General features: G+C 40.3%; 1 protein-coding gene across 1 annotated transcript in view; it reads left to right on the top strand.

The window, feature by feature from the left end:
* Positions 1-16,789, top strand: part of LOC143831866 (uncharacterized) — a 98,715-nt gene that overhangs the window by 62,011 nt on the left and 19,915 nt on the right. Inside the window, exons 20-27 of the mRNA XM_077325372.1 lie at positions 1,043-1,134; positions 1,632-1,706; positions 2,705-2,837; positions 7,719-7,867; positions 9,170-9,350; positions 12,101-12,168; positions 13,997-14,077; positions 14,946-15,012. Of these exons, the coding sequence (XP_077181487.1) occupies positions 1,043-1,134; positions 1,632-1,706; positions 2,705-2,837; positions 7,719-7,867; positions 9,170-9,350; positions 12,101-12,168; positions 13,997-14,077; positions 14,946-15,012 (846 nt within the window). The remainder of the gene's footprint in view (positions 1-1,042; positions 1,135-1,631; positions 1,707-2,704; positions 2,838-7,718; positions 7,868-9,169; positions 9,351-12,100; positions 12,169-13,996; positions 14,078-14,945; positions 15,013-16,789) is intronic.

Below are 16,789 nucleotides of genomic sequence, written 5' to 3'. Positions count from 1 at the left end.
TTGTGAATGACCACCAAAGCTAAGTATAAAGGGAGATCAGAGTCATTGAAGAGTCATTCCTTCCCAGGACTGCACAGAAAACCTGGAGGAAAATGCAGCTGTCAAAGGTGGATGAGTAGAAGATTAAGGGATATGGGACTAGGAATAATATGGAGAAAAATAAAACCACCCACTTACCATACAACAATCTATATTAACCCATCAAGTTAGATTATGATATATCTACAACTAATCATCCAATTGTCAACCGTCATTCAATCCAAGTATTTTGGGCTTGCAAAGACATGGTTATAAATCCCAACATTTTTTTGTTTGCCCATTTTAATAACATTAAATTTCTCCTGTGCTTGGTGCTTTCACTTTCTTGTGCATCTCTTAGCATCTGGATTTTGGCCTCATACCTATTCTTTGTAACCCAGGGTTTGCAAATCCAGAGTTAGTCTCTGGACTAACTTCTTCCTCCTTTCTTTCTTTTTCATCGTTAACCATGGTTTAGTACTATATCTGCATTGCTCCCCCATGCTAATCAGGATCATCGTCATCATAGGCAGAATTTAAAATCCAGAGTCCAAGGTGGGCTTTTGCAAACCTTGATTAACCTTGGCAGCATAGATAGTCATGGTAACTCAACAAGAGAAACAATTCACACAAAGGAAAGGAGGGCAATGCTTTCTTGAGGCTAGCTCCCAAAATGCAGATGAAAGTTTTCAGGGTACCGGCATTCCATCCATGATGGCTCACAGGATTGATGTGTGTGTTTAGCTTAAGGAGTCCCTGAGAACTGAAAGCAGCAGGGAAGAGCTGGGTAGTGTTTTGTTGTTTGCTTGACGGAATCACTCCCCACCCCCCACCCCCCATCAGTAACTAAAATGTATGTGAAATGCAAATTGGACTTCTATGCTTTTCAGAAATATTAATGGCAACAATAAACATTGTAAATAAAATATCAATCGCTGTTTATCATGCTAGTTTCATTTTTAGATAGTTTTGTAATGTAAATGCTTGTAATAAAAGTGCGGCTGTTCTCTGATCTCCTCTCTAGAATCCTTTATTTTCGAAAGCCAACCTTCAGATGAGCAAGAGGCAGGCAGCAAAATTGATGTTTCCAAATCATTTGAAATGAACTCATATCTGGTATGTTTGAACTGTCTTGGCTCATTATATTTTTAAATATATGAAGGAAGCAAAGCTGTATTAGGCACTATTAGAGACATAAATCATAAAACTAAATGATGTCTAGTATCAGAAGCAAAGTCTGCCACCCTCTGTTACGTATGTGCAATGATTCATGATTCCAAAGGGAAAATGTCATTTTAGGATCGTTTCTAGAAGCCAGAGTTGAGATGCTTTAAAGCTTAGAATGTGACGTTTATCAAAAGTAGACTTTATGGGTTATATAGGTAACTTGTTTGCCATATTTAATTTAAACGTAGTCAAGATTCATACATTTTCAAAAACGTCTTTAACTACAGAGGACTTAATTAGCAGTTTCTGCACTGAAGCGTATTTCACAGACTTGGAGTCCTTTTTTTTCCTAGCATAATCCTCCTAGAGTTATGAATGAAAAAACGCTAAATTTCTGTGACATTCCTATTTGTTAGAAAATGTTAACATTAATACTGTTTCTCTAGGTACCTTACAGGGGATTTACATTCAGTGAAGACTTCACATCAGAACTGCTGTTTTTGCCAAAGAAAAAAGGAAAGGTTAGACTTTATAGATGTGTGTGTAAAGTGTTGTCAAATTGCAGCTGATTCATGGTGATCTCATAGGGCTTTCAAGGCAAGAGACAAACAGAGGTGGCTTACCATTGCTTGCCTCTGCCCAGCAACCATGGACTTCCTTTGTGGTATCCTGTCCAAGTACTGAACAGGGCTACCCCTGCTTAGCTTCCAAGATGTTACAAGACTGGGCCAGCCTGAGCCATCCAGGTCAGAGTAATTCTATAGATAGGACCCAATATGTAAGGACGGGTGTGTTCCATGAGCATGACTAAGGTGGTGTGGTGGACTGAATATTCAATTTAACAAATCAGACCTAAGTAAATCCCTGTTTAGCCATGTTAAACTGGGTGTCCATAGACAATTGATCTATCTCCATGTGGGGGATAAAATGGGATAATCCATATCTTCCGCCCTAAACTTCTTAAAGAAAGTGCAAATACAATATGTTAATAATATATATTGGGATTGTATGGTTTAATATATTTAATTGTGGCATTCATTGACTAAAGCTTTAGCTTAATGGATGCAAGTCAATTTTAACTGGTAACTCTGATAATTAAACATAGACTGACTTACTAAGGTTAGTTTCGTTCTGATACTATGGTAGAAAATGGAAAAGAAAGAAAAAACATCCTCTGTCTTCTAATATAGATTGTTAACGTGAACATATAAAGTTGCTTTACACTGATCCACACATTAGTTGGTGTGCCTCTGGCTCCTGAGACAGGCTTCTCAACACCCACTAACTTCTTCATGAAGAAGTGTGTGCTCTACAACTGATTTACAACCTCTCCCAATTAAATGAACCAAAGTTATCCCACAATTCCTACAGAAGGTTATGAAAAAGATACTATCAGAGATTTGTAGTTATAGGCAACCTTATTTGTCATGTAATTGGAAATTATTTGATCCATTTAAAAGCAGATTAATCAATAAATGACTTGACATGCATTTATTCTTTTTTTCTCCTTACCTATTAGCCGAACTCAAGATTACCAGTGGCTCCCTCAGAGATCTACTGTTCTCCTTGTGATTCTGAAACATCTCTGAAGCTATTTGATTTCCTCCTCCGACCTAGAACCCACAACTTAGAAGAACAAGATAAAGCTGAAAGCAAGTCTTAAACCAATGTTTTAGTGAAGCAGAACAGCTAACGACTTACAAATATATTTTATTAAAGGGACTGTAGTCACAGGCAGTTAAAATGACTTTTTTATCTTCAATCAAGTAAAATCTGACTGATACGTTCATATTATTACAGATGAACAATAAACACGTAAATAGAAAAGAGAAATATATCTAAATGCAACCTTTCCCAAGGATTCCATTTGTCTATGACCGAAAAATGAAATCCAAGATAGGTTTCTGTAGATATTGTAGCAGACTTAATTTTTAGTGGTTTCCAGTATGCAGAAAGTAATGAGGCTGCAATTTTAATCACCATGGAGGGGGCAAATCCTGCTATTTCCCCAAGGGAGCAAGGGACTTTTGGTGCCCCAAGCACCCTTCTCCCTTGCTGGGTCTGATTCAGATGGGCTTCTGAAGTATTGTCTCTGCAGCCTGTCTTGGACCTACCATGCAGCAGCAGTTCAGGTACAGGGGCATACACCTTTTCCCATGCTGCTCCTGTCAATATGGATACATCAACCAACCATTTGAAGTGCTTCGCTGGTGTACGCACATACAAAAAAGAGAAAGTAAACTTGCAACCAACACACAAAGCAAACTAAACCAAAAAAGATAGAGGAACAAAGATACCAGTAAAAAACTCAAAACCAATATAATGTAATGAAATAAAGCATTCTTTAATAAACAGACAAAATATTTATAAACTCTGGAATATTTCTGTGATAAACCACAAAAATACCCAGAGCATAGTTAGATGTATTGCCTTCATCCAAGGTCCCTTAACAAAATTTTATCAATATAGTCTTAGAATCATAGAGTTGGAAGGGACCTCCAAGGTCATCTAGTCCAAACCCCTGCACAATGCAGTAACTCACAACTACCTTCCCACCCACAGTGACCCCAATTTCATGCCTAAGTGATCCCCACACAAACCAAAAATCTCCAGAATTCAGCCTGGCCTGTAGGAAGTTCACCTACCATCCCAGAGGGGTGATCAGCAATTCCCTGGGTATGCAAGGAAGGGCCACAAGAGACAAACACTGGCACATCCTTTCCTACCCACTCACTCACAATCTGCCAAAGTTAATAAAATCAGCATTTCTGTCAGATGAGTATCTAGCCTCTGTTTAAAAACCCACCACCTCCCGAGGAAGCCTGTCAGGAACCTTTTCCGGATGTCTAGCCGAAAATTCTTTTGAATTAATTTCAACCCATTGGTTCTGATCTAACCCTCTGGGGCAACAGAAAAGAACTCTGCTCCATCTTCTGTACAACAGCCCTTCAAGTCTTTGAAGATGGTTTTCTTCCTTTATAAAAGATATGCAAAAGTTATATATTGCATACAGTTAAAAGTATCAAAAGTGCAGGTCCATTCATTGTCAATGCTTATTGAATATTGTTCTGCCAGTCATTTTTATAGGCTTATTTCCAGACCATAGCATTATCATTCCACTAAACACCAGTGGGTGAAATACCTTGACAAAACTAGTTGACAATTTCCATTTTTTAGGAACTCATTTTATTGGTAAAGAGCCATGTATAGTTCACAAGGACCTCATATGTTCCTCATCGCAAGCCTCTAAAGAAGATTGTGCATTGCTGAAGTAATGGCTTATATGAGCCAAATCAAATAGAGCACATGTTTGGCTTGAACAAACCCTGCATTTCCCCAGACATCACTGTTACTATGAGTAAAGGGCAATTTCAGCTACTTTAAAAATATCTCATTGTACATGCCTTTGTGTTCTTACATTCTATTTTTTATTTTTTTTAAGTTGTTATTGTACTTCCAAATAGAAAAGAATCAACAAAATATAATAATGGTGGCAAACCTATAGATAAGCATCTATAAAAGTTTCCAAATATCTAAAAATATTTCCATGCGTAACTATTGTGTATATGCCATACATTCAAATCTTGATAAGATTGTAAGATTGTTAGCCAATGTGGTGTAGTGGTTAAGAGTCACGGCTTCTAATCTGGCAAGCCAGGTGTAATTCTCTGCTCCTCTGCATGCAGCCAGCTGGGTGACCTTGGGCCCCTCATAGTACTGATAAAGCTGTTCTGACCATGCAGTGATATCAGGAGTCTCTCAGCCATATGCCACACGGGTGCCTGTTGTGTGGAGAGGAAGGGAAGGCAATTGTAAGCCACTTTGAGGGTCCTTCAGGCAGTGAAATGCAGGGTATAAAAACCAACTCTTCTTCTTCAATTCATTGGATTATAAGAAGTGAACTCTTATCTCTCCAGTGTTGTAATATAAGCAGCAACAAGGGCACAGAGAGTCCAATGCTGATGACCATCAGTTAACCTCCAGGAGACAAATAATTCAAAAGTACATAAGCATTCTCAAAGATCAATGAATATTCTAAAACAAAATTAATATGAGTAATTACTTCCTCCAAAGACCAACTAACTGGACAGATCCGTAGCATATTCTGATGTTTTCCAAGTCAATACTGCATGTGTTTTATTTCTGTGTTTTAATATGGAGCTTTATCTTGGTGTGATCTAAAATGTAGAGTATGAAAGAGGGATGCTGGATGGGTGAGTGAAGTGTGTTATGATTCGATGGTTGCTCTACCCTAGGAGTCGGGTTGTCTGTTTTTTGCTTGGGACAGGCTTTCCATAAGAGTTAGTGCCAAGCAGTATGTGTGTGGAGGAAACATCTGGAGTGAGGTGCTGTACACCCTGGGTGACAAGATGGGAAGTTAATCTGTGTGGAGGTTATGAGACTACTGGTAATTGAGGAAACTGAAATATGCAGAAGTGATTTGGGGCCATGTTTAGGTAACAACAAACATTGCAGTTGTAAATACTGCCATTCAGCAGAAGTTGACAAGTAGTGATGGTCACGAACTAGCCCCCCCTCCCGCTTCAAAGTGGGAAGGAGCAAAATTGATCAGTGAAATGGCTGCCAGTCATTTAAACCTCACAGTTTGCTTGATCTTCCGGTCAGCTGTTAGATTTAAATGTATGTGAGTCATTTCACCAATCCATTTTGTTCCCCCTCCCCCCCCATTTGGAAGCAGGGGGGAAGCAAAAGAGATTGGCCCAAACTGGCTAGTTCATTGGGGGATTTTTTAATTCAGTTCAGTTCTGGGGCTTGGTTCAGAAACACCATGAACTGAAATTTTCTGGTTCATGCCCATCCCTACTCACTGAGAAAGAACAAAAATACATTGTCATAAAGTATTAATTGGCTCAAAGTAAAAAATCTCCCTATTTGTCCAAGTCTTCCATTAAAAAAAAAAGATTTCTTCGCAATTTTAAATCTGGATTGACACATGTTATTTTAGTATATGAAAATTGGTTAAATTGATACTGCCATGATCTTATGCACCATAATAATCTAACTGCAGGCACTAGGAGGAAGAGGATCTACATTAGCTTGAATAGACCCTAATTCCATTTAAAGGGAGGTACCAGAAACGAATCCTCCAAAATAGCTGAAAATGGGTAGCCCAACTCATCAGAGCAATTCCAATAAGTAGTACATTAACAAATGTGCCCGATGCTATAAACTAAAATCAGGAAAACCAAATCCCCCTTTATTAAATGGCAATTGCAATGGCAAATCCAAGGTGGTATTTATTTTATGAATATATCGATAGAGTATAAGGAAAGGAAAGATCCATTTTTCTTATGTTACACCATGGCAGCTCTTGTGTGGGGAAAAAATGTTTTAACTGGGCAGGAATGAGATGAGAACGTATCCTGCCCCTTGGCATTCTCTGGGTGGCCCAGTTCCTGTTGAACACTCCTGCAGTGCCATCCATTGTGTTCTTAAGGGCCCTTGTGGTATAGAAACCCTCCAGTCATGCATACACACACACACACATATTTGCTATCAAGTTGCAGCTAATTTTTGGTGGCCTTGTAGGGTTTTCAAGGCAAGAGACATCAGAGATGGTTTACCATTGCCTGCCTCTATGTCATAACTCAGGTATTCCTTGTTGGTCTCCCATCCAATTATTGGACAGGGCCAATCCTGCTTAGCTTCTGAGATCTGATTATATTGGGCTAGCCTGGGCTATCCAGGTCAGGGCTCACCTGTAATTAGGATAGGCATGTCACTAGGTCAATATCAGCTGAACTTGTAGCTAAGATAAATTTATCTGAACAGTGGAGTGTAAATTGTCTTTTAGAGTAAAACATGTATAGAAATGTGCTGACAAAAATCGTTCAGCTTTTCTCACAGCATAGGCAGATTAGCCATTAAGTCAACCAGGAAAAGTTGATATGCATACATCTGTTTCCTCTTTTTTAGTAATTAAAAAAAGAGTAATGTGGCACACAATAGACTTCCTGTCAGGAAATATGAAAGATATGCTTACTGGCAGCATATTTCTTCTCCAAATCTATACATATATATTTGCTAAAAATGGCAGCAATCATAGGGGGCTTATTAGAAGTGAAGAATTTGCATGCAGAAGAGGCATTAAATGAAACTGTTTGTGCAATACTGACTTTTTTCAAGAAGCGTAAGATTAGCCTTTCCTTTCTTTAGAAAATGTAGGTGTCACGTTTCTGGAGACCAGCCCCTGATGGCTCACAAAGTAAAAACAAATACAGCAAAAGCACCAAAATCACCACCATAGCATTATTGTTGTGAAATCTTGTTATTAATTTCTGCCTACAGCGAAGCCTTGTTGTGTCACAGACACATTTTTCTCAGGGAAATGGCGTTGCCACAAGGCTTTTTAAACCAGAAGATGGCTCTGCCATTAATGGAACAAAGTCCTTGGGCATATTGAGGCTAGCCTTTCTCTAGCCACAAATACCTTTTCACCAATGATATTTTATTAAAGTCATAGGCAGCGGAAGTGAAGGATCTGACTGGTGGCCACTGTTCTCTTCCTTCAGTATCCAAAAGAATGATTATAACAAAGGACATGAAATATGTGCCTGGGCCAAAACCAGCAAGGCCTGCACATCTGGAAATGCCCATCTTTGGAGTTTCTCCATGTTCATCTCTAATTCAGCAGCAACCAGAAACAAAGTCTAAGGAACAGGTCTGTACAGCACCTTGTATGGTTAGCATTAATATACTACTAGGATCATCCTCTCTGGCAGATTGAAGGAGTAGCCACAAATACATGTCTATGCTAATTCATGCTTTTAAAACATTGTGATTAGAACTGACCATTACAGGATTATTGATTTGCTGTTTAAACAGCTGTTTATAGTGATTTGGAAAGAACATGTGGCAATCTTTCATCTTCTGTGGACTTTGGGTTAGGAGTGCGGACTTCTAATCTGGCATGCCGGGTTCGATTCTGCACTCCCCCACATGCAGCCAGGTGGGTGACCTTGGGCTCCTCACAGCACTGATAAAACTGTTCTGTGATAGAAGTGATATCAGGGCTCTCTCAGCCTCACCCATCCCACAGGGTGTCTGTTGTGGGGAGGGGAAAGAGAAGGTGAATGTAAGCCACCTTGAGATTCCTTCTGGTAGAGAAAAGCAGCATATAAGAACCAACTCTTCTTCCTCTTCCTCTTCTTCTTCCTCTTCCTCCTCCTCCTCCTCCTCCTCCTTTAAGGGCCCATGCATCAAGGGACAGTGCAACCTTTCACTCATGGCTGCAATGATTGGGAGAACAATTCTCACAAACCTCAGGACATGCACCATCCTTATTAATATGCAGTAACATTATACGTCTGGAGCATATGAGTTCAGATTAGAAGATGAAAGTAGAAACGTTGGGAATATTATTATAACTCCTATGACCAAGCTTTTCCTGCCAAAGAGCCATTACTACTGCCAAAAAGTTATGGAGAGAAATATTTGTGTCTTTTCAATTCACTTGCAGTATCTTGATCAAAGGGACACCTTTAAGTATTGTATATATTTGTGTGAGTGCTAAGGGGCAAAAATCAAAAGTGGATAGGGATGAAAAAGTCATGAGCCAACTCCTAATATCACATCAGTATGTGTTATGACATCCCAACATTACATTGGTATGACTTCAAAGGAATTCAGTCATGTTGAAAACCTGAATCTAGCCTCAGAACCAACCATTAGATATGCTGTTTCTCTTCTGTGCTGATTTCCTTGGGAGTGAAGACTCCTCTTTCTTCACCAATTCCTGCACTAGACAAGGGAACTGGCCCATGACCCCTGGATTAGCAGCTGGAGATTTCAAGACTGGCTGTATATGTTCGTTCTGGGTTTAACAAGTATGTAGCTGCTAGTTAGGAGTCAGACTGCTCAAAATCGAGAATCAAGACAATGTTGTTTCTTTAAAATCGGGCAGCATGGAATGGGGGGGGAGGGAATCCTCCAAAATTAACATTGATTTTGTTGTATTCCTTAGCTAGTCAAGGTAGCTGGAATAGAGAGTGAATTATCCATTATGGAGTCATTACAGGAGGATACAAGCGAACAGCAACAAGTTAATGAAGAAAAAGTTTCTGAAGTCTTGGAAATCAGTTCAGAGGCTGAGAATGAGGTCTCTTTGGACAAAAAGGAGACTTCAGAGCTACTGCTACATACAGGTATTTCAAGTTGTCTCTTTCTGCTATTTGCTTTCACTATGTATGAAATATCCTGTATACCAGCAGAGTGTACTTTGTATAATAATATTGGTACATGGAATTGCTATTTTGCAGGCAACACATAATTGGGTTTTTGGTGGTTTGCATTCTGGTGAAGTGAAGCTACAAAATATGTGCACTGCTCTTTTCAGACAAAATGGTAATTGTGCATGCCCGGATGATCATGTGTAATGTGCTTTCCCAGTATGAGGGACAGGAACACCAGAAACTTCATGCTCATAAAGGGCTTAGAACTCCAGATCTGTAGTGCAGTGTGATGTAGATCAGAAGTAGTCAACCTGTGGTCCTCCAGATGTTCATGGACTACAATTCCCACGAGCCCCTGCCAGCAAATGAACATCTGGAGGATCACAGGTTGACTACCCCTGATCTACATCATAAGCTAAGAGCTGATTGTTACACCCCAGCTCAGCTGTGAGTTTCCCAGGTAACCTTCAACAAGTCATCAATCTCCAGTCCCCCCACTCCTATTCCTAACACAATGATAATAAATAGCAGCCCTTTCTCTTAGGGTTGTTGCAAGGACGGCTGAAAACAATTTAACTGAAGTTCTTGAACACTTAGCGTTTTGTAAATAGTGCGGGCTTTCCTACTTCCTGCTGCAGCCAAACAGCGCTCCTTGAGGGGACCTCTAGGAACAGCATGAGGGGGTGCAGGAGGGTGCAGTCTAAGGAGAAAATCATGGAATCCCTCTTGTGCAAGCAGTCGCTCCTCCTGCAAGTACAAGAACATGGTTGAATCCAATTGCCATTGTAATCACGTCTAAGTCAGCGCTTAACAAATCCCAGGCACCATGTTGTCATGGTGTCTAGAAATTTCATTTAGTATCTAGCATTTTCAGCAGTTCTCTGTGGAAGTACAGTCCACTGGTCAAAAATGGAGGAAGAGATCCCCTTTTATTATCTTACATATTATGCAACTGGGGGTGACATGGGCTGGAAGCTGGTGGCATACCCCCCTCCCCAACAGATTTCACCCTGTGAAGCTGGAGGGAGCAGCGAGGAGGGAGGGAGCAGCAAGGAGCAGCAAGGAGACAGTGAAGAGTGGTGGGGTGTCCATAGGGGAGACAGCCGCACGTGCTGCCATTGCTGGCAAACTTGCTTCCACTGTGGAGGCATCCAAAGAACACTGGCCCTCTGCACAGTGGAGCCTTACCTGTCCAGGCTGTCTTTTAGGAGACATGGGGAGTGGGAAGGAGGCAGCCCCTCATGGGCTTCCCTGCCCGGCCTTTGGGAGATGTGGGGGGGGGGCAGGAAGCATCCAACCTCCCACAGCCTTCCTTGCCCAGTCTGGCTCAGCTTTTGGGAGGTGGGGGGGCAGGAAGGAGGCATTCCACCACCTTCCCTACCCAACCTGGCCTGCCCTTCCCTTCAGGAAATGTGGTTGGGAGGAAGGTGGGAGCCCCCAGCCTTTTTTGACCTGGCCTTTGGAAGATGTGGGGCTGGATAGGAAGATAGGGGCAGTGGGGACCATATAGACACTGTTGTATGGAGATGGGGGTAGGAGGGCCAGTGCCCCTCCAAAGCAGCTGCTTTCTGCAGGCTAACTGATGCCTTCCTTCCCTCCCTGCTACAGGGAACTGCTTTTTTTTTAAGGTAGCAAAACAGGCTTGGTTGTGGAATGGCACCACAGAAGGAAGTAAGGTCCCCCTGCCTCCCCCAGAAGAAGCAGCTCCCCCAACCCCTATCAGTTTTTTCATGCAAAAACTGTGCTGAGAGCAGTCGTTATTTTGCTGATTTTGCCACTCCAATTGCACAGATACTCCATGTGGAGTAAAATAATGCTGCTGGGTGGCTTTGGGGAACATGGACAAACCCATGAAAATGTGGGAAAAGATAACTAATAGTTTGGCTCAGTGTGAATCACAGCCACCGATACAAGCAACGTTGGCAGAGTTTAAAAATGCAAAGAGGAGTTTACAGCACCAGGCTGCTTAAAAGAATAAAATAGTTTATTCAGAAGAGAAACAACTTTATATAAAAAGATGAAAGAGTCCTGTCTAAACGACTGTTGTCTTTATTCAGTCTGATGGTTGGCAAGTAGGAAGGAACAGGAAGTCTCCTACTGAGACCATCAGGACATTGGAAGAAAGTACTGGAAAAATATCAGGAAGCACCTCCTATAACCATGCTAAATACACATCTCCCATGCCCCGTTCTCCATATTCTCCATATGCTGCTGACCCATGCACACCGCAGATCTTACATATGCCAACAAGGAATAATGAATTTACAAAAGTAGAAGACAATGCAATAGTCCTAAAATGTTGCCTAGAATAATGATCCCCTCAGATAGACCGTTTCACAAGGCAAGGGCCACAACAGAGACTGTGCATAAATGGGCAGTTTTTGAGTTTATCATTTGCAGATAGCACTTCCAGAAAGCTAGAGTTTAATAGGAAAATTTGAAGCCATTTATTATAGTCATGCTTGCACAAGTACATTTGCAGGTTGAAGAACATCAGTCTTTATGCCCTTTAAAGGAACTGGTTGGGCACAGTGTGAGAAGGTGCTGAAGTAGATGGACCACTGGTCTGACTCAGAGGGGCTCCTCTTATGCTCTTATTTCGATTGCGTTTAATTTTCTCATGCAAAATTTTAGTAAGTTTGTGAGCGTGTGGTACCTTGTGACATTCACAAGGGTACCTTTATATTCAGGTATGTCATTCATACTTTTCCCCCCCCCTTTAGATTCTTTCCTTTCTGAACAAGGAACAGAGACAGCTACTAAGACTAGTACACTATTCAGCAGAAACAAGGTATTTCTCAGTCAATTTACTAAATTTAGCTAAAGTTGTATCTTTAAATCATTTCCCATTGATTTCAAAGTGAGTGTTAAGCAAGTGTGAATTGACACTGTAAGCAAGTGTGACTCTGACAATTTGTGATCTTAGATAATGAATCAGTGGGGAGGACTACAAAGCCATAGTATTTTTAAAGAAGTTGACATCCCAAGAGGAAAAAATGAACAGGATAATATGCTTCGTGGGGGGAACAGAAGGAACTTCTGAGGAAATAATATGTAACATTTGTAACTCATGTCATTGGTCCCATTGAGCAAGGGTTAACTAAGGTCACAACTAGGCTTGCCAGCTCCAGACTGCAAAATTCCTGGAGATTTGGAGGTGGTTCTTGGGTGGGCAGAGATTGTGGAGGAAAGGGATGTAATGCAAGGATGTAATGTCATATGGGTTGCCCTCTAAAGCTGCCATTTCCTCTAGAGGGACGAGTGTTCTCAAGTTCCCCCTGGAGATGGGGGTTCTCCTGACTCCAAGGGGCCTTTCCCACCACCAGGCATCTAGGCAGTGGAGGAAGAATGGGGGAGGCGAGTAATCTCCAATATCCCGACATGTGCTGGGATTACTTCTGGTTCAACTGCGAGTAATGTCAATGTGCTCTAACATGCCATCAAAACTGCATGGTAAAGAGTGTGGGCTGAATGCTAGAGCAGTTGTTTGGGAGGTACTTGCCAGAAGACTTTATGGAAATGGTAAATTGGTTTTAAATACTTTAAAGATATTTTTGTATATGATTGTAAAGGATGTGAGCTGCCCCAAGACTGTTAACCAGCATTCACATTACAAGCAAAGTATGTTTGGAGTTTCAGAGTGGAATGGTCATTAATTCAGTCAGGGAAGAGAAATTTGTAAAAGTCATCTGCTTGAAAATCCTGAGCTTACTGCCTCTCCAGTACTCACTCTCTCTCTCTCTCAGTTCCTATAGCTGTTCTCTCACTTTCTGTCTTCTCCTGCACCCCTGAGTTATTCCCTATTTCTAGTTTCCTTAGTTCTGCATACTCTGAAACACTTGGAGCACAGAAAACCAGCCACAGCCAAACTCTGTGTGTGTCCTGCAGCCCTTACCAAGGTTCTAGGATTTATTACACTGGTATAAGCTATGAGTTTTCTTTACCCAGCCACATACCTATTATACTACATATTAAGTGAGAAAAGGGTTTATTTTCTCTTTCTCAGATGTATCTCTCTCAAGCCAATAAACACAGAGTTAAAAGCCAACACTTACCATAAGGCATCTGACCTATATTATAACTAGCCATTAGCTGTTTGAATGTCCTTTTATGCCAACAGATCGCATTGTGCCTTGCACAATAAAGAGCGGCATTTTCGGACTTTTTTCATTATGACCTGACTAGTTATCTGCTGAGCATGGAGAACCTTGCCACATGATCAGTTTTTAACAAGACAACGATTCAGTGTTTTGTAGGGGGGTGTCATTATGAATCATAGACTCATGGATTTGGAAGGGGCCATCCAGGTCATCTACTCCAACACCCTGCTCAATGCAAGATCATTCTTCAGCTTGGTTTGTGGACGTCTCCTCCTGGGGAAAGAGCCACACTGCAAACATGACAAATTAAGGATTTAGCTGAGGTCTCTGAGCTTTATCCATGCACTTCAGTCCTGGAGAGAAGAAAACAGCCCCTCTGAGTATTCAGGAAGGCTCTTTTAATGGTGGATTGGCTGGTTTTCATAGTAATGTTGCTTGCGTAGCAGGCAAAAGTAAATTAAAGGTTAAAAACTATTGTGTTATGCAGTTTATCATATAATATTTGATGTCTCTGTTTAGAAACACATACCAAAGAAGTCCCCCCGGAGAGAGGTTTTGCAAAATCTACGCATACCAAAACACGCAAGATTAGTGGCAAAGGTATCTCTCTTTTTTAAATAAGTGAAAGCATTCTCTGGATTTTTAATTCAGTTCCTCGTTATTAAAGTGCAATGAAATAGTTTATTTTTTTACTGTACATTGGCTGCAAAGCCATAATGCTTAATGTGCCTAGCTCAACTTCTAAGGAAGTAATCCGATAGCCCAAGTTTTAAAAATATTTTTATAATTCAGGTGCAAGTCAATAATAACATCAGCTCGTTTAATTTTATTCACTTCAAAATAATTATGTTCCCATAAAAGTCTGGACAGAATTTCTCTCTGACTATACTTAGGAATAAGGATCTCTCCCAGAACTTCACACCAACTGTCTTAGTCACAAGTAATCATATATTTCGAAAGACACCCCATTAAACAGAGCTTCTGCCTAAGATGTTGAAAACCTCCTATAAGGGTTATGCATAGCCTCGCTCTCTGACATTCTGCAGTTGGCTCTACCTTTCATGGAAGTGGTGTTGGCTTTGCTTCTTGGAAAACGTCTTGTTGTTGAAAGGGTGGCTATCACCTTGCAGAGCTTTTGTTTGAGCCCAAGGAGCTAAAAGGTGTTATATAGAATCACAATTCCCCTCACCACCAGAGATTGAAGCAAGGGGTTGAGATGGATTTTCACACCTTAGTTATCGATCTGTATGGTTAGCATTAAGGCAGATACCTCAGTACATCATAACTAATGCAGACCTTAAAAGGGAAGAGGGGAGATGCATGGGAGAGGGAGGGAAGAAATGTGCAAGTCCACTTCATGCCTCTGGTCTTCTCCCTATGGTGCATTAGTGGTCAAGGGTTTGGCTCGTCTTGCCAAGTGTCAGTTGTGGAAAAGTGACCACCTTTTTCTTTTTTCTTTACAAACCAGGGGGTTATGAGATCTAGAGAACACACATACTCGTGTGCTTCACATAAACTATCATCTATATCTGTGGGTAAGATCCAGTATTCTGAAAATAGATGGCAAGTACTCAGAAATATTTTTTGCTGCATGGGTGCTTACTGTGGGTGAGCTGCTTTGAAAGAAACGTGCTGCAAAGCCTTACATGTGCCTTGTAAAACATGTATGCAAATAATGTAGTACTCTAATTAAGGTATAAACAAATGAGTTATTTGGTTCCATGTACTCTCCAACACTTCAAATACGTGTTTCTTTCCCCTCGTGTTCCCTTGTGGAGTTTTCTCATCTGTTTCCATGACCAGATGACATTTTCTAGAGGATCTCCAAATATTCCTTAACTGTATTTTTGAAAATATAAATATCCTACCATGGTTATAGTTTCTGTGAGTCTGAAACTTCAGGTTACTACTTATGTAGAATAAATGCCATCCTGACTATTTCCCTTTCAAGCCTCCTGCTATATCTGTTAAACCTTGAAGGTCTGTCCCCCCCACCCACCCAATTTGCTGTGCTTTGTTTCAGACTCAGAAAACCTTTATTGGCATACACACACACAGTCCAAAGAAACCAAACAGATTAAACAATATTATGTTCCTGCTATGGCCATACCACCCTGAACACGCCTGATCTCATCTGATCTCGGAAGCTAAGCAGGGTGCTTTATTTCATTTAGGAGGGGTTATGGTTCATGGAAACTTCTCATGACTAACCATACTCTTACATGAAAAGATATATATCCTTATTCTCTGACTCACATTCTTGCAGTGATACTATATCGTGCAAACTGATTAAATCTAGAATCATTATTAAAAGAGCTAGAAAAGGAATAATGAAAAAAAATGTAATTTCAGATTCATTAATCCTTTAACATGACTCTCATTCGTACCAGTTTGTTACCCATAGGGTCTCAATGAGTGCACGCCCAAACAGATTGTTTGCATTTCCAATCATTACTACAGTTGGAATTCTGGAGCACTTTGTGAAAATTGTATTCAATACTGTGTGATATTAATTCCTCAGTTATTTTAGGCAACACAGAAAAAAAAGAGCTATCCACCAACTAAAGAACTTAATCTCCTTTTAACTACTTGACCCATTAAATCTGAAAAAAGCCAAACCTCAGTAAAGGTGCCTTTCTGAAAGAAACGTTACAAATGAACAAGAATTGCCACAGGCTATCTTTAAAACTGGCAAGAAAAATGACGCGACAGTTGCCTTGACTAACCAGAAGATGGAGCACCGAATATACTGTTGGAGGAATAAGTTTTAAAATATTTGTTTTATAATGAATGCTCTTTCTTGTTGAACATTCATCATAGCAAGGATTCAGCTAGTACCAAATCTAGGATTTATGTACAGTAAGTTCAGAATAATTCTGAATTCTATATGTAAAATCACAATAGGGTGAGACCATACTTCAATTAACTTAAATTCATACTAATATATGCAAAGCAGTTTTTGCAGATCATGGAACACTTAAATCAGTGCTTGAGCCTTCTGCAACAGTACAGAATGGAGGTGAAAGTATGGAGAGGAACTGAGTGGGGCAAAGTTGGCTAGAGCCAACCCAAAAATCAAACATACTTTTTGCTATATTAGTTGGATCTAAGTTATATATTTATGAAACTCTGTATTTATGTATTAACGGATTTATTTCTGGAATGTACTTTTGTATTCTTTACAAACACAAAAACAGAGAAAATATCTCAACAATATCATAGAAATTACTATCCATAAATGATAACCTGTGATTTTATTTAGACTCATAATGAGCATGCCTTGAAATAGCAAATCTAGATGCAATTAGTCAA

This window comes from Paroedura picta, chromosome 3 (genome assembly GCF_049243985.1).
Source record: "Paroedura picta isolate Pp20150507F chromosome 3, Ppicta_v3.0, whole genome shotgun sequence".
In the NCBI taxonomy this organism is placed as follows: Eukaryota; Metazoa; Chordata; class Lepidosauria; order Squamata; family Gekkonidae; genus Paroedura; species Paroedura picta.
The sequence above is the reverse complement of the archived record's forward strand: the minus strand, read 5'-3'. Positions and strand labels throughout refer to the sequence as shown.